The sequence below is a fragment of the Aegilops tauschii genome, chromosome 4, assembly GCF_002575655.3.
Source record: "Aegilops tauschii subsp. strangulata cultivar AL8/78 chromosome 4, Aet v6.0, whole genome shotgun sequence".
NCBI classification, from domain to species: Eukaryota; Viridiplantae; Streptophyta; class Magnoliopsida; order Poales; family Poaceae; genus Aegilops; species Aegilops tauschii.
In genome coordinates this window covers 428,254,570-428,276,854 of record NC_053038.3, presented here as the reverse complement: position 1 = coordinate 428,276,854, position 22,285 = coordinate 428,254,570, and the positions used below count along the sequence as shown (strand labels likewise).

At 47.6% G+C, this 22,285-nt stretch overlaps 1 protein-coding gene across 1 annotated transcript; it reads left to right on the top strand.

Annotated features, from left to right (window-relative positions):
• The first annotated feature begins 8,724 nt into the window (after positions 1–8,724).
• Positions 8,725–15,915, top strand: LOC109757613 (probable galacturonosyltransferase 14). Its single transcript, XM_020316437.4, has 6 exons — positions 8,725–9,286; positions 11,328–11,386; positions 11,477–11,632; positions 12,874–13,461; positions 14,292–14,594; positions 15,059–15,915. Exons 1-6 carry the CDS (start codon positions 8,983–8,985, stop codon positions 15,353–15,355), a joined length of 1,707 nt encoding a protein of 568 aa, XP_020172026.1. The 5' UTR covers positions 8,725–8,982; the 3' UTR covers positions 15,356–15,915.
• The last annotated feature ends 6,370 nt before the right edge of the window (positions 15,916–22,285 follow it).

Sequence of the window (22,285 nt, the reverse complement as noted above, 5' to 3'; positions counted from 1 at the left end):
GAGGAGGTCTTGAGTTCTTCCCGTTAGGGGTCTTGAATCCAAGTGGATCTTCTCCGAAGAGGCACGGTCTCTCTCGGAGGAGTAGATCCGGATGGATGAGCGAGGCTCTGTCTTACAAATGAGCTATCACAACGCTAACCCTAAAACGTAGGTGGAGGGGGAGTATATATAGTCTAGGGGGCGAAGGGGATACATGGGCTCGGCCCTTTACACTGTGCATAGACAGGGGTGGCCGGACGTCCGGGTGCTCGCGAGGCGCCGGATGTCCGGGCGCTGGGGCCGGATATCCGGCTGACTGGGTTCAGCTTCTGTGATGGGGCGCCGGATTTCCAGGGGTCGAGCCGGATGTCCGGCTGCTCGCCGTGCACCGGATGTCTAGGCCTGGGCCGGATGTCCGGGGGCCTGTAGCTTCTACTGGGCTGCGGTTGTGGTAGAAGTTCCAGGGGCCGGATGTCCGGGGCTTGTGGCCGGATGTCCGGGTTTTGGGGACTTCACCGGTTCCTTCCGTCGTTCCTCTTCATCCATGAACTTGGGGGCTTGGCCATCTTCATGTGCATCCTCGAGAGGGTTCTCTTGGTACCTAATCATGCACAACATTCCGGACTTAGGTAGTGTAACACCCGAAAAAAAAATTATTTGGTTTTATTAATTTCCTTTTTAGGGGAAGGAGGTTATTTAAATTTTTTTTAAAAAAAACCTCTCCTTCTCAAAAACCTTTAAGGCAAGTATTTTATTTGTTCTTCCCAACATTTACTTTGGTCTTGAGGGCTTTTCATTTAGTGTTGACTCAACACAAAAATTTTCTTTGGGAAAGTCATCCTTTCTTTTAAAAATAACCATATGACTTATGAATTGATTCTTCCTCATTCAAATTTTTTTTCTTGCCATGACCTAGGTTGAAAATTTTCTTCCAAAACCCCTCCCTCCACTTTGAGTCAAGTCAGATATCCAATCCCAGCAAGTTCAACCCATTTTGATTTTGACTCTATTTATTTTATCCTCAAAACTATTTCTGTCATTTATTTTGAACCTTAGTGATTTACAAAGGAACCACCAGATCCCTTTTGAGTTTTGGTTCCAAACAAACTCCTCTGACTAGTCCTTAGTACCCCCAACCTAGATCCCTCAAGATCCACTTGTCCACAATTCAAATTTTTCAAATTTTTCTTGCTGCAAGTTTGGACCAGATTTGCCATTTTGGGTGAAATTCATTATTTTTCTTCTCCAAAAATTCTAAGATAAATCAGGCAGCCCCCAGATGCATTGAGAGACCACATCACCAAAGATCAGCTCCAGAAAATTTTTCCACAAGCCAAGATCATTTCATCGAACAGTTGGCATGCACTGTTTCTGTTCAAATTCAGAAAATTCAGAGTTTCAGTGTTGGGTTCAGTCGACAGCGTCGTTTTCTTCAGAGCCTCGTCGTCAATCTCACCAGTGCTCGCTCTGGCCTCTTGCTCACTGCTCCTTCTTCTTATCCATCGCGCCACACGGTCGTCTGGACGGTTGCGAGCGTCGGCGGTGAGCTGGCAGAGGTACACCGCCCCCGTGAGCGGCGACAGCAGCGCTCGCTGCGGCCGCCAGAGAAGCTCAGCGAGGTACGACGTCGTCCAGCACCGCCCACACCACCACGAGCCTCCGCGTGGCCGTCCTCTTCTCTGGACGCGCTGCAGCACCGTCGCCATGGCCTGAGATGCACAGAGCGCGCTCTCTGCCGCCGCCGAGCCCATGAGGCCGTTCCGTCGAAGGCCTGGAGTATCGCCCAAGTTGTACCAAGATTAGCCTCTGGATGGGACCAGTAGACCAATCCGTAGCTGCCCAGTCGCCTAAAACCCCCGTTCGACCGCTGCCTCGCCGTAATCATCGCCGGAGTTATCCCGTTCTCGGCAACCGCCTCGGACCGGCTATAAAAGGGAGCCTCGAGCTCGCCTTCGACCCAGCACCACTCCTACACCTCACCAGAGCCACACCTAGCTACTAGGGAGACCTCGGGGAGGCCTTCTTCCCCGACTCCGGCCGCCCCGATCCGCTTTGGGCTCCGGCACGATTCCCTCTGGTGAGACCACCCCCGCCTCCCAAACCTTGCCAGCAGCCTCATCATGCACTCACTCTTCTAACCCGAGCCCCAATTTGATGGTTGCAGCCCTCCTCGGCGAGATCCATCACCACCCGAACCACCGTCCGCCGGAGTAGAGGCCGCCGTCGACGTGGTGCTCGCCGACGACCAACTCCACCACCCACAGGTGCGGAAGAGCACCGTGAGGCCGTAGGTACCAACCACTTCCCCTACCTCGCCGGGGATCGACGTCGGCGGCCACCGCGGTCCTCGGGCGCCAGTGTGCTTTGTTTGAAATTCAAACCTGACGGGTGGGACCCCCTCGTCAGTTTTTTCTCTTTTTTGAAACGTTTTCTGAAAACGCCTTCGGGCAAAATACGTTTTCTAACTGAGGCGTTTTCTGTCCTTTTTATGAACTAGCCCCTGGAAAGTTTCTGTTTCATTACAGATGGGTCCCTGGACTAAAACCTTAATAACTTTTAAAAAAAAGATGATTTTGAGTTGATTCTTTTTCTGTCAGCTTTATTTTTCTGTCTAGTTTTTTATCATATTTATTTGAAAAATATTTGGAACAACTTTTATGCACACTCGGTATTTACGTTAGTACGCGTTCTCTTTATACCGTAGATACCGGAGGAGGTGACGGAGCCGCAAACTTCACCGAGCTAGACACCGACTGCTCCGAACCAGGCAAGCATGTTTGAACCTTTCATATGATGAGTGTTTTGCATGTTTGCTTGAATAGTTAGTTCATGGCATGTTTATATGAGCATCAGTGAGTGTTATATTGCATGCAAGGCAACTACCAGTATGCTTCGAAACTTGACGTGATCATTTGATGGGAGATAACATGATCATGTGGTGACATGAAAGGTGGTAAGATGGTATTGTTGAAGCATGCCAGTCTTATGTCAACCGTTAAACTCCAGTGTTAACGTGGATCAAGCCACGTTACCGTCCGTCCCTTTTTCGTGCTGCCACATGTTTTCTGCAAAGAATACGGTTTAGTAAGTTGCAAACCTCTTTCCTCGTACACACCAAATAGAGGGGCCGTGATGAGGGTTCCATGGCCCTGGATTAAAGCCCATCATCCGGTCAGGGAGCATGGGTGTTTCCGGTTGGGACCGAGAGGGGGGCACCCCTTAGAGCGCGCGATATAAATTTGATCCCATGCTACTCGAGGTTGTGGCCTCCCCGTCTTAAAGTTTTTCTTGAACGTTGCCTAGGGTGATCCCTGGCAGCGGAATGTGGAATGGGTGTGTACTGGTTAGATGTGTTTCTCCTAAAATACCGTAAACGGAACTAGTCCTTTGTGACTACTGAAATCCGTTGGCTGTGGTTAAAGAGTACAAACTCTGCAGAGTCAAAACCCATCCGAGTAACCGTGTCCATGGTCAAGGATCTTGGTCAACATATCCATATCAGTATCAGTATCAGTCTCAACGTCCGTCTCAGCGTTAGTCTCTGTGTCAGTCTCCGTGAAAATCCCCGGTGAATAAACATGAATGGTAAACCCGGCTGAATGTTATTCCTATGGATGGACTAACCAGTTTATTATTACATACATGAGTATTCCCTTGAGATGATTTAAATTCATGAGCTACTTGAATTCGAATAATGAAATATAAGCCCTTTATGTGATGTCGCTCAGACGTCCGACTGTGGCACTCTTGTTATTTACTTTTGATATAAGCCCTTTATGTGATGTCGCTCAGACGTCCGACTGTGGCACTCTTGTTATTTACTTTTGTATAAGCCCTTTATGTGATGCCGCTCAGACGTCCGACTGTGGCACTCTTGTTATTTACTTTTGATATAAGCCCTTTATGTGATGTCGCTCAGACGTCCGACTGTGGCACTCTTGTTATTTACTTTGATATAAGCCCTTTATGTGATGTCGCTCAGACGTCCGACTGTGGCATTCTTGCTATTTACTTTTGATATAAGCCCTTTTCGAGATGTCGCTTAGACGTCCGACTGTGGCACGCACTGTCGTTTATATTTCAATATGAGCCCTTTATGTGGTGTCGCTCTGACGCCCGACTGCGGCATTGTTAATTTATTTTACCTTTTGAGGCGTCGCTTCAGACACCCGATCGGTCTTCAGCTATTTTATTGGGATTTCGGGAGGACTACCGCCTGACTTCCTTTTTATTTATCGTGCAGTGCAATTTATTATCTGAGTGCGCATTACCAATCTGCTCATGTGCATCATGTTTGCATTTATTATATCTTATGTCCAAACTGTCTTGCGAGTACATTCAAAGTACTCACCTGGCTTGTTGATTTGGCCCGATATTGACGAAGGCGATCTTATGGATGAAGAGTTCGATAGCGAGTCCGACGCCTAGAGGAGTCCCAGTCAGTTCCGTGCGATCCTGGAATTGGTCACTTGTGTTATATACGCTTCCGCTACACCAATAAAATCATCGAGCCTCACTCCGGCGCTCGATGAGCTGTAAAATTTAGGAGTCTTGTCACCCATTTTGCTGTGACATATCCACCACCACTTTTATTACGAGTCAGTAGTTATGCCACCATACTCCTTGTGTCATATCCGCCCTTATGTATTATATCGGCGTGCTTGTAATAAATTGTTGAGCAACCTCAGCTCAACCTTGTATAATATTTAGTACTTCTGGATTTCTGTATCAAGGATTTGTCCACCAATAAGAAGGATTCTTCTATACTGGTTTGATATAAGGGTCGGTTTTTCAATAAATGTTTTATTGGAAAATTGGTCCTGACAGGTAGTAGCCATGTCTCGAGAGGATGGTATGAGATATCACTAAGGAAAGAAGTCAACTCAGCCTCGAGAGCTCTAGCTCGTGCTCGTGTCATAGGTCCTCTTGGCACTTGGTGAGACGATGGTAGGTCCATGGGGATGGCCATAGGATGCTCCGCATCACCGCACCACCAGAAAGTGGTGCAAGCATCGGGGTCAAGGTGGCTAGTATCATTTGGACCAAGGCCTCAAGAGAAGCATCATGCTCCTCCTTTTGCTTAGCAAGCGCCCGTTCCAGATCCTTAGAAGTGAAGGACATGCCTTCCGTGGAAGCCGCGCCCTTATCCTTCGGATCTGCAACAAGGGGAGTCCCATCGGGGTTCATCTCGCTATAGGGCGGTTAAGCCACAAGAATAGAGCACGAGGCTCTAATACCAATTGAAAGGATCGAGATGAACCTAGAGGGGGGGGGAATAGGTACAGTTACAAATTTTAATTGTTACTTAGCAATTTTAGGCAATAATGCGGAATATGAAGTTGAGCCTAACAATTGCAAGTGTGATGCGATGAGCTAACCAAGGTAAACAAGTAACACTAGAGGAGAGTAAGCAAGCACAATATGATATAAGTAAAGACTAAGAGACAAGTAACCACAAGTAGGAAGTTAGGGTTAGGAATAATCGCAACTCCGAGAGACGAGGATGTATGCCGATGTTCACTTCCTTAGAGGGAAGCTACGTCACCGTTAGAGAGGTGGATGTTACCACGAAGGCACACCAACACCACGAAGGCTCACCCTATTCTCCCTTTGAGAAAACACCACGAAGGCATTTCTCAACCACTAGCGGTAGACCTTAGGGTGGTCTCCAAACCCTCACAAACTTTTCGGGGGTAATCACAATGAACGATTCCTCTTCGAATGACTCCTACCGCCTAGGAGTCTCCAACCTCCAAGAGTAACAAGAACGATGGGGAAAAGCTCAAGACTTGCTCAAATCACGAATTCCTTTGGTGCAAAGAAGGGGAAGGAGTGGATCTATCACTTGGACGGACGACTTCTCTCAAATGCTCTCAAATCCCTTGGGGATCTATGATTTGGTGTGGAAGGGTGAGAGAGAGAGAGTGAAATGTGTTCTAGGGTTTGCTCAAAGTGAATGGTCAACCCTTTCCCGTGGGGGAAGAGGGCTATATATAGTGTGTGAGCAAAAGTGACCGTTGTAGTGCAAATGATAGGGTAGGCCGGACATCTGGGGCAGAGGCCGGACATCCAGCCTAGTGTAGCACTACAAGCGTAAAGCAGAAAGCAGAGGATGAAGCAGAGGGGCCGGACATCCGGGCAAAGCCCGGACATCCGGCAACACATTAAGGCCTGGACATTCGGGGCAAGGCCCGGACATCCGGCGTGGCTGGGAGTCCTGGACATCCGGGGTGAAGCCCGGACGTCCGGCAAATACGTGCAAACCTACTAGTGTCTGGATAGCAGGGAGCCGTACATCCGGGGCAAAGTCCGGACATCCGGCGTGGCTGGAAGTCCCGGACATCCGGGGTGCAGCCCGGACATCCGGCTAAAACGTGCAAGCCTACTAGTGTCTGGATAGCAGTGAGCCGGGCATCTGACGAGTGGGCCGGATATTCGACGTGCGGCCCGGACTTCCGGCCGGCAGCCCGGACATCCGGCAAGGGAGCAAAACAGAACATATGCACCAAAATATTTTTGTGTGACCCTAAGATTTTGAAGCTTGGAATTATTGTGGCTTGAGCAAGTCCTTCACTAATCCTATCGATCCCCTCTTAATAGTGCGGGATCCTATACTCAAGAAATCAAATGATGCAATTTTTTGATACTTCTTGCTTGAGTATACTTTGGGTAAAATCAACTTCGTATGCACATGATCCTCACACATTCTGATGAACCGGAGACTAACACCTGAGATTTACTTGACAAACATAGTTAGTTCCCTACATGTATATTTTTATCAACATCAAAACATGATGTAAGGGCAAGATTGCACTTTCAAGGTAGTCTTGGTGTCCTGCCTTACTGCGGTCTGAACTCTCCACTATATACTTACCCCTGTCTTGGTTTACTAGCCCCCTCGTATTTAATCATGATTTTAACTAATAAAATATGAATTATGCATAGAAAGAAATAATATAATTGGAAACAACATTGAGATACCAAGCCAACAATTTTTTTTAGTGACATGCATTAACATTTTGCTAGTCAAGTATGTGGTTATATGAAATGATCTTTTAGATGATTTTTAGTAATAGAGGCAACATTTTGAGAAAGTTTCAACATTTTTGTAACCGAGTGCATTGATTGGGCATCGGAGGAGCTTTGAAAAAAAAAGTTCCGAGAAAGGTTCAATTTTTTTGAAGTAATGGCTTTTCTTTTTCTGCCCCGAGCTCCCCAAATGTCAATTCACACCATGAATGCACGCTTTGAAAATGTGTTCATCTTTGATGTGTAATTTTTGTAGACTAAGACAACGCCCGTGCGTTTCAACGGGGTATAAATATTATGTTACGTTAGCTTGTGATTTATCTGTCCATATTAATAAGATTGTGTAAATAAATGTTTATAAGTAAATTAAAATAAAATTGGTTCAGAAGGTAAATAGTAAATAAAGATGAGTGATTATAATAATGGGAATGCTGGACGAAATGGTGATGGAAAGAAGGTGAAGCATGAAACCTTATATTCTCTTTAAGTAGTATAAATATAAATATAAGTAAGTATAACTATAAAGACAGAGATTTATAAGTAGTTAACAGTTGTTACCCGGTGTGCTTGGGATCAATTCTACGAGAACTGGCGTTTTATCGTGCGTTAGGGAAGACAGAAACATATTTGTTATCTATAGTACTCCCTCCGTCTTAGTTTACAAGTCCTACGCGTATACCTAGGTTGCCAATTTTATCAAACTAATATAAATTATATAACATAAAAATTAGACCATTTGAAAATAGAACATCTAAAGTTTATATTGGTATATTTTTTGTAATATATGACTTATATTAGGTTGGTCAAATTGACAACCTAGGAGTACGCGCATGCCCTGTAAACTGAGAGAGAGGGAGTATGACCAAAGCAGCCGGTTAAGCCAAATTATAATACAATCCTTAAAGCGTATCTATTTCCGTCTTCACAAGAAAAGCCCCTTCTCCTTCCGTCGGTGTTGTCGCCGGTTAGCCCCATCTCCGATGGCCTCTGGACCATGAGGTGCGGAGGATCTTGGCCCCCCGTCGATGAGAGGGACCCCGTTCTTATTATTGTTAGTTTCAACGTCTTGGTTGGGGCCGTGTGACGGCGGCGACGTCTCTTAGGCTGTCTCCCACGTTATGGTTTGAGTGTTTCCGTCGGAGGGCCTCTGGAGGTGTTTCCGCCGGGTCTCGTGGGATTTGGTCCGTGCTGTTATTTGGTGGATCCATTTGGATCCAGTCTTCGTTTGAGTGTTTACTGTTTGATCTGATCTATGGCTTTCCTCATCGACGATGGTTACTGCTCTGGTGCGCTGGTTCTATTGGGGCTTAGCACGATGACTTCCGACCTGTATACTACAATAATATTTGCCCGACTCAGTCAAGGAAAGGGCGATGGCGGCGGCGCGCTTTCGGCTCGCTCCGGTGCTGGTAGTCATCGCTAGGTGGTCCACGAACCTGCTTGTAATTTTTATTCCTTCTGATGTTCATTGTATTGACATGATTAAAAAATGAATAGATCGAAAGTTTCTCGAAAAAAAATTCACCGTTTTTATTATTAATAATAAGAAAGAAAAGATCAGAAGCCGAGGAACCAAACAAATCCCTCTCCCCTGTTCCCATCTCTCCCTGCGTCGCAGCCGGAAGAGGAAGGCGAGTAGAAGCAACCCGCCATTACGCCCAGCCTCGTCTCGCCTCGTCTCGCCTAGCCGCGCACCACCACCATATTCCGTTGGCCTCCCCTCCCGGAAATTCTCAAATCCCTCGAGCCAGTTTTAGCTGATAGCCCCCCGGGTCAGCTCGTATTTGCACGGGCCGCGCGACCAGCATTATTCCCTGTTTTTTTCCCTTTCGCCTCCCTCCCTGCTATTAGTACCGCCCGTGCGATTAGCATGTCTCTGCCCAATGCCACCGCCTCGCCGACGTCGCCGGAACCCTAGGCCGCCGGAGTCGTCGGAGCTCCCCTCGTCGGCGCCGTCGGCGGGGGAGGTGGAGGATGCAGCTGCGGATCTCGCCGAGCATGCGCAGCATCACCATCTCCAGCAGCAATGGCGTCGTCGACTCCATGAAGGTGCGCGTCGCGCCGCAGCCGCCCCCGCCCCCGCCGCCGCTCGCGCCGCCGCCCGCGGCCCGCCGCGCCGGCGGGGCAGGCGGAGGGGGCGGGGGGTGGGGCGCCGCCTGGTACCTCCGCGCCGTCGCCTTCCCGGCCGTCGTCGCGCTCGGCTGCCTCCTGCCCTTCGCCTTCATCCTCCTCGCCGTGCCGGCGCTCGAGGCCGGCGGGACCAAGTGCTCCTCCATCGGTAAGGATACGATCGATTGATGCCCCCCGCGGCCTAGTGATTCGGTGCTTTTGGGGGCCGGCGAACCTTGGATCTCACTGCCCTGGGCCGTGCGGTCTTGGCGGTATCGGTGGGAATGTGGAAATATGGAGATGGCTCATGCGTGGATTTCGTGCTGAAAACGTGTGGTTTGTTTGTTCCTCGATGATATAGGCTCACTTGTTCAGCTGGGGATTCAGCTTGCCCGGTTTCCTGATCTACCTCTGGTGTTTCGGAGTGAAACCAAGAGAGTTAGTCATTCGGGTTTATGATCAGGCTTTCGGTTTAGTTTAATTTCAGATCTCGGCCCCATGATTTTCTGTTATTGGCCAAAATGTAGTATCGTCACTCCCTAGTTTTGAACCATCGACTGGGTTGGATTTGGGCGCTGGAAATCCGTCACACTGTTGGATTTGAAAGGAATAGTTCTACCTTGCTTTTGAAAATCTTGCAAAACTGGATTAGAAAGGACACACCGGAAAATGCTATCAGCTTTCCCTACGTATCATTATACCACAAGCTGCAACTGTTTGCTGATTAGCTGAACCCTACCCAAATTCTTTGCTTCTCATTGATAACTGAGGACTCCCAAGGCAGGGAGCTATTCATGCACCTGGTTGATCAATTCACCTGCAGAAAGCTTATTTGGCACTCTGCTCTGACCTGATTAGATTCTTAACTCAGGCTACCTTGTAGTTCTCCTCTCCAACCCTTTCAGCAAACTTACTGAGTTAGAGATTCAGGTGTCAGGTTTTGATGACGTTACCTCTGGAGATTTGAAGTGAAACCAAGAGAGTTAGTGATTTGGGTTTATGAATTATGATTAGGCTTCGGCTTAGTTAATTTTTTTCATCTCGGCCGCATGATTGCCTGCTATTAGCCAAAATATAGGATCTTCATTCTCTAGTTTTCAGCCATCGATGGGTTAGCTTGGGGGCTGGATTTAGCGCTGTCAGACGCACTGTTGGATTTCGAAGGAATTGGTTTTGAACTCTTTGCAAAATTGCAGTAGAAAGGATACCCTGAAAGATGCTATCAGCTTTCTCTTAATATCAGTCCACCTCTCTGCTGATTAGCTGAACCCTCTCTATCGCCCATTGAAGTTAAATGTGTTTACTGAAGCGTCCCTTGCAGCAGGCTTATTGCGCAATCTGCTCTGACCTGATTAGATTTGTAATTTGGGTTACTAGATAGTTCTCCTCTCCCAGTCTCTCAGCAAACCCTGGTCATGTTCTGACTAAGTAATCACTTTATTTGATGTTTTATTTTGAATTTGAAGTCTAATTTCTTTTTGCTGAGACTTTCAGTTCGCTGCCTTGTGTGGAGAGTTTTTTTTTTCATAAGAGCTTGAATGTTGGTTTGTTGGATCTATCTCCCTGTTCAGCTTCATGGTTAGAAAATGAAAAAGATTCGCCTAGTACCATCCCAAACAGATGCGGAATATACCATCCACTGGGAGGATGAGATAGATGGCATAGGTCCAGATGCCTGCTTTTAACTTTGTGATTTTTGCAATAGTGCTCACCCGTTTGGCCCTAAAAAATGTAACCCATATTTTGATAAGTCAAGTTACCACTTTACCACACTGATGCCTTTGGTGATAGACATTTTGCCTGGGTGCTAAACCATATTTTGACTCTTGAGCTTCTCTATAGCAGTGACTATTGATGTTGGCCAAATAGGCTCCACATTTTGGCTCTTGAGCTTCTCTGTAGTAGTGGCCGGAGATCTTGGCCAATAGGCTCCAAGAATATGCTAGTTTTTGTGTATGGAAAGGATCTCCTTGTTTTGATTGTGATGTGTAAGCTTTCTAGCTCGGATGTAGGCATATGCTTTTCTCAAGCTGCTGATATGGCACTAGGAAGATTGTGTTTGTCCATGAGTTGTTGGTATTTTGGTGCTGTAGATGTGTATTCTGTTGGATGTCATGTTTTTCTTATGGTTAGCTATCTTGTTCTATGAGCTCTACATGTACAAGTTTGCTGCACATATTTGGTGTAACTGTTGCAATCCTGATTTGCAGATTGCTTGGGGAGGCGAATAGGACCTAGTTTCCTTGGTAGGCAGGGGGGTGATTCTACGGTAAGACACTCAACTCGCTGACTTCTTCTGTTGGTAAAACATGATTTGCAGAGGGGAATATGTATTTATTTTTTTACTTGTTGGGAACAGAGACTGGTGCAAGACCTGTATGGGATTTTTGATCAAGTTAACAATGAGGAATCCACTTCCGATAAGAAGTTACCAGAATCATTCAGGGAGTTTCTTTCGGAGATGAAGGATAACCATTACGATGCTAGGACATTTGCTGTCAGGTTGAAGGCTACGGTATGAAACTAACAATGCTACTTTAATCTGTACTGTTGCATTATTTGAAGCTCAAATTTGCACCGGCTTGGATTTTAAAGCATCCGAAGACCATGGCATCTGAAAACCACAATTTTGATGTACTGTGTATAAAATACCACATGTTTTTATTTTAAGTTGTTTTGTTGTTTAGCCAGCTCATATTTCTATATTTCTAGAGCTATATTTTATTTAATCTTTGGGTATACCCTTCTATTGTTTGCAGAATTACATGCTATATGATTAGATATGTAAAACTTGAAATTTTGGCATGTGTGTTGCCAAAATTAGCTCGCACACAATTTTACAGATCCATGTTCTACATTGCATAATTGTGTTGGACAACTTAGTTAGGGAAAGTATCACCTAGGAATTGAGGCACCGCCTTTTTTAACTATATAAAAAAAGAGGCTGTTATTGTTTTTTTTAACATGACGAATTTGAGATAGGAATGTCTGCTGTACCCAAACCTCTCAAAACTTCTGATACTAAAGTATTTTTGAGAAAGCACTGCATTCTCTAAATCCTTCAGAAGACTGGATCCAAACAATCATGTATTGCTACTTGGCGTGTGCCTCAGCAGCTAACTTCTCAAACTGAATTTGTTTTGTGATACGGGTAGTCTTCAATATGGTTTGTACTATGTGTTTCTGTGCAAAATCTAAGAAACTCAAAATATTGTTAAGTGGAAGAAACAGTCACTCTGGATTGTGCAAAGTTTTTTTATATCTTTCTGTGATCTGGGACATAGCCATAGAATTAGTAGGTTGAACTGCATTTTTACATGATAATTCTGCCCTTGTGTGTGAGAACACGGAGTCTCTATCACCATATGCTGTGATCTACACAACTTACCAAGAAATCGTTTCTAAAAAATTGCGGGCATGATATGCTCTTTGTTGTTTGTAATCTTTTGAAAAAGTATATCTAACTCACATTTCACTAGGGGTGTTTTGCAGCTGATTCATGTAATTTACCATGACTTGCAACTAAATTACCTTTTACCTTGCCATTTTTGGAGCACGCGTTTCTGCAGTTCTGGTCATTTTGCAATTTTATGTTACCAGCTTGATTTGTTATATACTGGTTTGTAGAATTCTGCACTTGTCCTTGCTGGCACAATTTGTCTTAGTTCATGGCTATTATTCCTGGTTTGCTATATGCTATAAAGCTTTGCATTTTGTTTCCAAACTATGTTTAATTAGTCATGCGCTTCTTTGCAGATGAAAAACATGGATAAGGAGGTAAAGAGGTCAAGGCTCGCAGAACAGCTGTATAAACATTATGCTTCAACTGCTATTCCCAAAGGCATTCATTGCCTGTCTCTGCGCCTTACCGATGAATACTCCTCAAATGCTCATGCAAGGAAACAGTTGCCACCACCTGAACTGTTACCGTTGCTTTCTGATAATTCCTTCCAGCATTATATTCTTGCTAGTGATAACATCCTTGCTGCTTCAGTCGTTGTCAGCTCAACTGTACGGTCTTCCTCGGTACCTGAGAAAGTAGTCTTCCATGTTATCACTGATAAAAAAACATATCCAGGGATGCATTCATGGTTTGCCCTTAATTCTGTATCACCTGCAATAGTTGAAGTGAAAGGTGTTCATCAGTTTGACTGGTTGACCAGAGAGAATGTCCCAGTACTAGAGGCTATAGAAAACCACCGTGGAGTCAGAAATCACTATCATGGAGATCATGGAACAGTTTCCAGTGCAAGTGACAACCCAAGGGTGCTTGCTTCCAAGCTGCAGGCCCGAAGCCCCAAATACATATCCCTGCTTAACCATCTGCGCATCTATTTGCCTGAGGTGCCTTTTGATCAGAAATGTTCTCTTCCTTGGCTTTCTATCTATTACAAGTGGCTGTTCTTTGTGTCAAATGTTTCGGATTGTCGTGCAAAACTGCAAGTGTATAGCTTTCAAGTAGTATGTTTACAACTAGTACATTCCATGATCATGATAAGATTAATGTCATGCCATGGCACATTTCAACAACTTATTATTAGTGGTTACCTTAGAGGCACCTTCTTTCTTATTGAGTTCACTTTGTTGCCTGCTAGCATTCTTTCACAATAGAACAATGATGTGAAAATGTATCACTAGATCGATGGTTGGGGCAAACTCAAATAAAATCATATGTAATCGATGGTTGGAGTATTAGGTTATGCAGCCAATGTGAATTAAATTTCCTTCTAATCAGGTTCCCTTTTTTGTGGCATCAGGGGTTTGCCAAAATAGCATTAAAATGTGTTCAAGCATGGAAAATTGCTTAATATGACATTTATGGCAACTACGTAAAGATATGGTCTATCCACGTATACCAAGTTGATGAATGCTGAAACCTGCCAAGATAGATATCCAACCACCCATCTCACTGTTAATATCCATGTTTGATTTTCTTTCTATATGATACTAAGACGAAAAGGTGCATTTGTGTTCTTCATGTACGATTGCCACATTCATTCTGCTTGCTGCTAAAATGTGCCACCCTCTCCTCTTCTAGATGCTGTTATCTTTTTGTCCAATTCTGGTATATATTCTTTACTTGTGTCGATACTGTTTTTGCTTGTAAGGTCATGGCTGATGGTCTGTTGTGATTCTCACAATTCCTAAACCTAATGCTGTTCTCATTAAACCAGCTCTTTCCAAGCCTCAACAAGGTGGTCTTCCTTGATGATGACATTGTTGTTCAGCGTGATTTATCTCCTCTTTGGGAGATTGATCTTGAAGGGAAGGTTAATGGCGCTGTGGAGACATGCAGAGGTGAAGATAATTGGGTGATGTCTAAGCGCTTCAGGACATATTTCAACTTCTCTCACCCTGTTATAGATCGAAGTCTTGACCCAGATGAATGTGCATGGGCATATGGGATGAATATCTTTGATCTGGAAGCTTGGAGGAAGACAAATATTAGGGATACATACCATTTCTGGTTGAAGGAGGTAACACATTTTAACCCTGCAAAAATCTCCTAAGTTTAATCAGTCAACTTAAGGTACAATCTTATATATGAATAAATTGATGCTTTGAAGAACCACACATCTATAATTTGTGCTGCATAGTTTAGTCATGTCATTTCCAACTTGAAAATGTTCAGGCTTCAGTCATGTTTTATGTCACATTTGTGCTGTCTAGTGTTCCAAATTCTATATGAAGTACTTGATTTTAACATCTGCTGTATAACTGTTAAAGAAATAATGAGGATTTTATTTCCGTATCTGCAATCCTGTGTTGTCTTCATTCCTCCATACATAGAGTGAAACACTTGCCTATATCAAATGTCACTTGGGTATGAAGAATGGTTACTCACAGCTATTATTTCAAGCTTAAACTTTGTGATGCTAATACATGCTATAGTTGTTGGCACTGTTGTTCATCTTCATAATTGTTCCATTTTTTTTTGCAGAATCTAAAAGCCGGTCTTACTCTCTGGAAATTCGGTACTTTACCACCTGCGCTTATAGCATTCAGGGGTCATGTCCATGGTATCGACCCATCTTGGCACATGCTTGGCTTAGGATACCAAGAAAGCACGGACATAGAAAGTGTTAAGAAGGCTGCAGTGATCCACTACAATGGTCAGTGCAAGCCATGGCTAGACATTGCTTTTAAAAACTTGCAACCGTTTTGGACCAAGCACGTAAATTACTCCAACGACTTCATTAGAAACTGCCATATTTTGGAGCCCCTATACGACAGATAAGGACTTTGGGAAATGGTGTAGACACACTGAACTGAGGGGGCATAGCCCCGCCATTCATTTGCTTACTGGAGAGGTGGATTGCTGTTGAAGGAGGAAAGCAATCATCAGTGAACACATACATATATCTCTGACACGCCCCTGCACCAACCGAGTTGCAGATACCTCGATACTTTGATCTGTATCATATGGGCACACGATTCTTTTCATCTGTATCATATTGGTTGGTCATTCTTTTGGATAGTCTTAACTATCAAGGGTAGCTTGGTGAGGTCTCTTCCTCTGGGATTGGGCTGATCCATTATCGGAGAATAATGCAGCGGATGGTTTAGCAAATGGAACATGGATTTATCACGGTGAAGAAAGGAGGCAGCTAAGGTCGTGACAGTTTATAATGTTTATTTTTCCTCCATCTATTCTTTTTTCCTTCTTGAAATTTTGTTCTGCTAGTTTTGTGATCGTTCTGGTAGAGGTTGGAGAAGACTGTAGTAGATATGCCATTGCTGTGTGTACCTACAGGATATTGTTACAACTGAGGAATGTGCAGATATTAATTCTTTGAAGTTAGGAGTCGTCGCAACACCTATGTTTTTTGTTTTGTTTGAGGGGAAGCAAACACCTACTCGAGCTGATGTTAGAGCAACTGCAACTCTACTCGAGCTGATGTTAGAGCAACTCCAACCGGCCGACCCAAATGGACATGCGTTTTGTTCGCTTTTTATCTGTTTGGGTCGCCCTAGCGGGTACTTTTGTCTGCTACCCGACGATGCTGCCGCAGTTGTGAGATGTCCGCTTTCCGGCATTTCATCAAACGCCTAGGAGGCACAGAGGCGGGCGTGCAGGAGGATGCCGCGGAGCACGGAGGTCCTCGAAGGGCAACTCCAGCTGCATCCATGGCCACAGTCGCTGCGTGGACTGCCGCCACGTGGGCGCTACAACTTGGCCTCCATGGCCATCGTCGCCGCCCGGGCTGCCGCCACGTGGGCGCTGCAACTTGGTCGAGGCCGGCAGCGGCAGCAGGCGAGCAGCTCCTCCCTAGCCATGGTGGGCTCTTGCTGCCGCGCGGTAGAGAAGCGCAGCGCGCTGCGGCGAGCGCGGCGGGGCGAGTCCGTGAACTGGAGGAAGTCCACGAGCGGGGCGAGCGCGGCCATGACTAGCGCGGCAAAGCGAGCGATGCGAGCGGGGCAGGCGTGGCCACGCCGAGCGAACGACACGGCGAGCCGGGCGAGCGAAGGCCACGGCGATTGTGCATGCACGCACGCACGCGGCCAGCAACGAGCGTCCGACCTGCGTCTGATCAGTATCCGATGAATGTCCGACCTACGTCTGACCTGCCCCTGACGAGCTACCGTGCGTGCGCGCTAGCACCCGCGGCTTCTCCTCTTCTGAGGCCGAGTCGTCCAACCAACGCCGCCTGCGCCCTATCTGCACCATCGTCCCCACGCCAGAGAAGAAGACCAAGAAGCCGGCGGGGGCCTCGATCCGTGCGCTCAGGGACCTCCGCAAGCCGGCATCCCCCGATGCGCGCTGGGAGAGGGCGGGCACGGCCGGGCGCGCGAGCGCCGCGAGCGGCGTGGCGGCCAGGCGCCCGAGAGCTACGGCGGTCGGGTTCTCTTCTTCGTGGCAGTGGATCGCAGTGGAGGCGGCGGAGGCCGCCTGGGCCGCGCAGGGAACTCCGGAGGCGACGAGGTTCCGCGGTGCGGCGGCGGCGACCTGCGGCAGCGACCAGCGGGCCAGCGAATAAAATGACACACGGATGGGTGGATGATAGGGGGGCCAGGCCCGGACACACACAGATGAGGGGACGCAGAAAAGCGTCCGCTTTCGACCCAATGTGTCCTAAATTTGGGACGAAAATGGGTCTCCGCGAAAACAAAATAGACAAGAAATAAGAATGGGTCTGTGCGTTGGGCGTTGTCTTTTACCCGTGCGCACACAAATGGATGCAGGCGGATGATCTGGGTCGCTGCGTTGGAGCATCCTTGAATCGAGAACATCTTTTCACCGCCCACTGGAACTGAAACCACCGCCTTGCCACGCCCACAACCGTCACCCCCAAGTGGTCCTCTCTTCCTCCCTCCCCTCTCCCTCTCTCTCCCTCTCCCCTAGGGGTGCAGTGCGGCGACCGATACGCCCCACTCCACAGTAAAAATCAATCATCTTAGTTATAACTTTTCAGCTGGGATTTAGCTTAGTTTGAACTAATTTCCTAGTTATACGGGACTATACGGGATGCCCGCTTGCACCCCTACCCCACCTCTCGCTAGTGTTAAGAGCCGAGGCAGCATGGGGAAGTGGAGACGCCCACGTCCCATCGGGCGCCACGCATCAGCTTGGCCCGCAGGCGATTAGGGCCCATGGCGCTTCGCCCTTGTCTTTGGCTTTGCCTCGAAGCCAAGTTCGAGCGTGCCTTGGGGCCCCGGGGTTACTGTCGGCGTTTTGGGAACCAGGGTACCCAGACTTGCCTGCATGCGGCCCATGGAGTGGCTCCATCTCGACGGCTTGGTACGGCCCATCTGCAAGACCATCATGACAGGACCCTCGCGAGGCGGACGACGCCAAGACCTCCTGAGGGGGCAGCCTCCCCTGGGCTGCTGTCACGCCCAATATGCGACCTTATCCTAAAGGAACTCGAAGGTCCCACCAAGGATAGAAGCGCATATTGGAGACGCTTTTGCAAGGTGGATATCTGTGACGCCCCCGATTTGACCGTACACTAATCATGCACGCAAATGGGTACGATCAAGGTCAGGGACTCACGGGAAGATATCACAACACAACTCTAAAACATAAATAAGTCATACAAGCATCGTAATACAAGCCAGGGGCCTCGAGGGCTCGAATACAAGTGCTCGATCACAGACGAGTCAGCGGAAGCAACAATATCTGAGTACAGATATAAGTTAAACAAGTTTGCCTTAAGAAGGCTAGCACAAAAGTAGCAACGATCGAAAAGGCAAGGCCTCCTGCCTGGGACCTCCTAACTACTCCTCGAAGCCGAACTCCATGTAGAATCATCCTCGGGATCTCTAGCTCCTGGACTCCGGCATCTGGTTACGACAATCAGGTATAGAAGGGGGAAAAGAGGGAGAAAAGCAACCGTGAGTACTCATCCAAAGTACTCGCAAGCAAGGAGCTACACTACATATGCATGGGTATATGTGTAAAGGGGCATATCAGTGGACTGAACTGCAGAATGCCAGAATAAAAGGGGGATAGCTAGTCCCGTCGAAGACTACGCTTCTGGCCATCTCCATCTTGCAGCATGTAGAAGAGAGTAGATTGAAGTCCTCCAAGTAGCATCGCATAGCATAAATCCTACCCGGCGATCCCCTCCTCGTCGCCCTGTTAGAGAGCGATCACCGGGTTATATCTGGCACTTGGAAGGGTGTATTTTATTCAGTATCCAGTTCTAGTTGTCATAAGGTCAAGGTACAACTCCGGGTCGTCCTTTTACCGAGGGACACGGCTATTCGAATAGATAAACTTCCCTGCAGGGGTGCACCACATAACCCAACACGCTCGATCCCATTTGGCCGGACACACTTTTCTGGGTCATGCCCGGCCTCGTAAGATCAACGCATCGCAGCCCCACCTAGGCTCAACCGAGAGGTCAACACGCCGGTCTAAACCTATGCGCGCAGGGGTCTGGGCCCATCGCCCTATGCACACCTGCACGTTGCGAGGGCGGCCGGAAGCAGACCTAGCCTAGTGGCGTTCCAGTCCAATCCGGCGCGTGCCGCTCCGTCGCTGACGTCAAAAGAGCTTCGGCTGATACCACGACGCCGGGATACCCATAACTACTCCCGCGTAGATGGCTAGTGCGTATAGACCAAATGGCCAGACTCAGATCAAATACCAAGATCTCGTTAAGCGTGTTAAGTATCCGCGAACGCCGACCAGGGCCAGGCCCACCTCTCACCTAGGCGGTCTCAACCTGCCCTGTCGCTCCGCCACAAAGATCCACTTGCGGGTACTCCTACGAGCCGACCCGACTTTAGTCATCACATGTGTCATGTATATAATATATAAGTATATACCCGTGATCACCGCCCAGGTGACCACGACCCGATAGTATAGCACAGCAGACGGACAAGAATGTAGGGCCACTGATGGAAAACTAGCATCCTATACTAAGCATGTAGGATTGCAGGTAAAGGTAACAACAGTAGTAGCAAGGATAGGCTATGCATCAGGATAGGATATCGGAAAGCAGTAACATGCTACACTACTCTAATGCAAGCAGTATAGAGAAGAATAGGCGATATCTGGTGATCAAGGGGGGGGGCTTGCCTGGTTGCTCTGGCAAGTAGGAGGGGTCGTCAACTCCGTAGTCGAACTGGGCAGCAGCAGTGTCGGTCTCGTAGTCTACCGGAGAGAAGAGGGGGGAAGAAACAGTAAATACAATGCAATCATAAGCATGACGATGCGTGACATGACAATGAACAGTGCGAGGTGTGTCCTAACGCGACAATAGGTGGTACGACGAAGGGGGGGGGGGGAACATCCGGGAAAGTATTCCCGATGTTTTGCGTTTTCGGACAGACGGACCGGAGGGGGAAAGTTGCGAGTTCGATAGGTTAGGGATGTGTGGTGGACGAACGGACTACGTATCCGGATTCGTCTCGTCGTTCTGAGCAACTTTCATGTTGAAAATATTTTAATCCGAGTTACGGATTAAAAGATATGATTTTCTAAAGATTTTATTAATTTCTGGAATTTAACTAATTATTTAAATTAATTCGAAAATGGATTTATGACATCAACATGATGTCATGCTGACGTCAGCAGTCAACAGGGGTTGACTGGGTCAAACTGTCGCGTGGGTCCAGTGGGACCCACGTGTCATACTCTATTAGGTTAATTAGGGTTTAATTAAACTAATTCTGTTTAATTAAACTAACAGGTTAATTAGATTAATTCATTAGGATCAATTAACTTTAATTAATTAATATTAACATGATTAAATAAGTTAATTAATTATCTTAATTAATTAATTTTATTTATTATTATTATTATTATTATTATTTTTATTTTTTTAAATCATTTTTTTAATTCGTTCTAGGGCGTGGGCCCCGTTCGGCAGTGGCCCAGAGGGGTTCGGGCCCAGGGGTCAGTGGCACCTGGGGCCTAAGCGGGCACATGGGCGTGCGGGCGCCCGAATGGGCGCTGCGGGCGTGGCCGGCAGGGGCGCACCCGACTGGGCGCCGGCGGCCACAACAGGGCGCCGGAGCAAGGGGAGGGGGGTGCCAGTGGCCAGGGGCGGCCGGAGTCAGGCGCGTCGAAGGCCAGCGGGCGCGGGACGCGGCCGGTGCGGCGCATCCGCGGCGGCGCGGGCGGCACCGGAGCGGGGCACGGGGAGCGGCGGCCGGTGGCGGCCAACGGCGGGCGGGCCCGGCGCAGGGAGCTCACACGGGAGCGGCCTGGGGGCGAGGGTGGCCACAGGCAGGCGCGGCAGTGCGCGCGCGTGCGGGCGGGAGAGACGGGGCGCGGGGGCGCGGCCATGGGCGCGTTCAGGGGCGCCGGGGCACGGGTGAGGACGGCGCCGTGGCGTCCGCGAGCGGCAGGCGGTCGCCACGGCGGCGGCAAGTGCGTGCGACTACGGCGCGGCGCGGGAGCAGAGAGGGAGGAGGGGAGGCGGCGGCTCACAGGGGCCGTAGGGGATGGGCAGCGGGGGTTGAGGGGGTCGGGGACGACGCACGCGGGGGAGGAAGGGGAAGCAGGCCGGCGGGGGGGGGGGGGGGGGGGTGCTCCGGCGACGTCCAGGCGGCGGCGGGGTCGAGCGCGACGGCGATGGAGGTCTCCTCCCGATCCAGATCGGGGGAGGCAGAGCAGGAGGGGGGATATTTCGGGGGGGAGTGGGGGCTGTCGGTGAGTGGGTGGGGGTGAGGGGATAAGGTGTCGGTGGGGGGTGGGTGGCCGGCCGGCTGGGCCGGGGAGTCGGCCGAGTTGGGCCAGGGTCCAGTGGGGGGGAGGGGGGGTTCCTTTTCTTGTTTTTTTTGTTAGTTATTTTTCTGTTTTGTTTCTTTTCTTTTTATTTATCTTTCTTTTACCGTTTTACTTTTAGTTTTCTTTTATTTTAGTTTTATAAAAATTATCACTAGCACTTAAATTAATACTTTTAAATATACTATTGCCACATTAATCCTCAACCCAAATTAAAATAGTTTAATATTTTATAAAACTCAAAAGGCATTTATTTTAACATTTAAACCTCTATTTTAATTATTTTGAACACTTAAGCATTCTATTAAATTTAGATTTTCCACCATTATTATCTATGCAATATTTGGTTCACTCCGAACATTTTAGTTTTAATATTTGAAAACTTTTATTGTTTGCCTATATTTTAAATTTTAACTTGAATCGTTTTTGAACTAACTCGAGTTTATCAACAGTAACCGAGGTGACGTGGCACCATTAGCAGAGGTTTACTGTAGCTTGATTATCCGGGCGTCACAATTCTCCTCCACTACAAGAAATCTCGTCCCGAGATTTAAGAGGGAAGTAAAGGGGGAAGGTTCGGGTTACGAAATTCTAGGGAGTGTTCTTGGTCTTGGTTGTTCTCCTCGAAGAGGTTGATCCATTACATTGATGTCTTCATTCTGCTGTTTCAGGTCATCATGATAAACTTGTCGTCCTTTCTTCGGGAACTCCATCGTACTTACGAAGGAATGAAGGGTGGGTATTCCGGGAGAATGGACCTCGTAAGGTTGACTATCTGGTCGATAACATCGGCGAAGGTGGCGGAAAGTAACTCTCGAATTGCAACTTAAGAAATTATCGAGAGCAAAGTAAGAAGGTACAAAAATAGAAGTTTTCAAGCGCATAGGCAATCGTTCGTTGCCTGAAACAAAGTGTTGAAGGGGTTTAGTGCAATGTGAATAAGCATTGCATCTAATACGAGTATAGATCACTAGGCAGGTGGCCCGT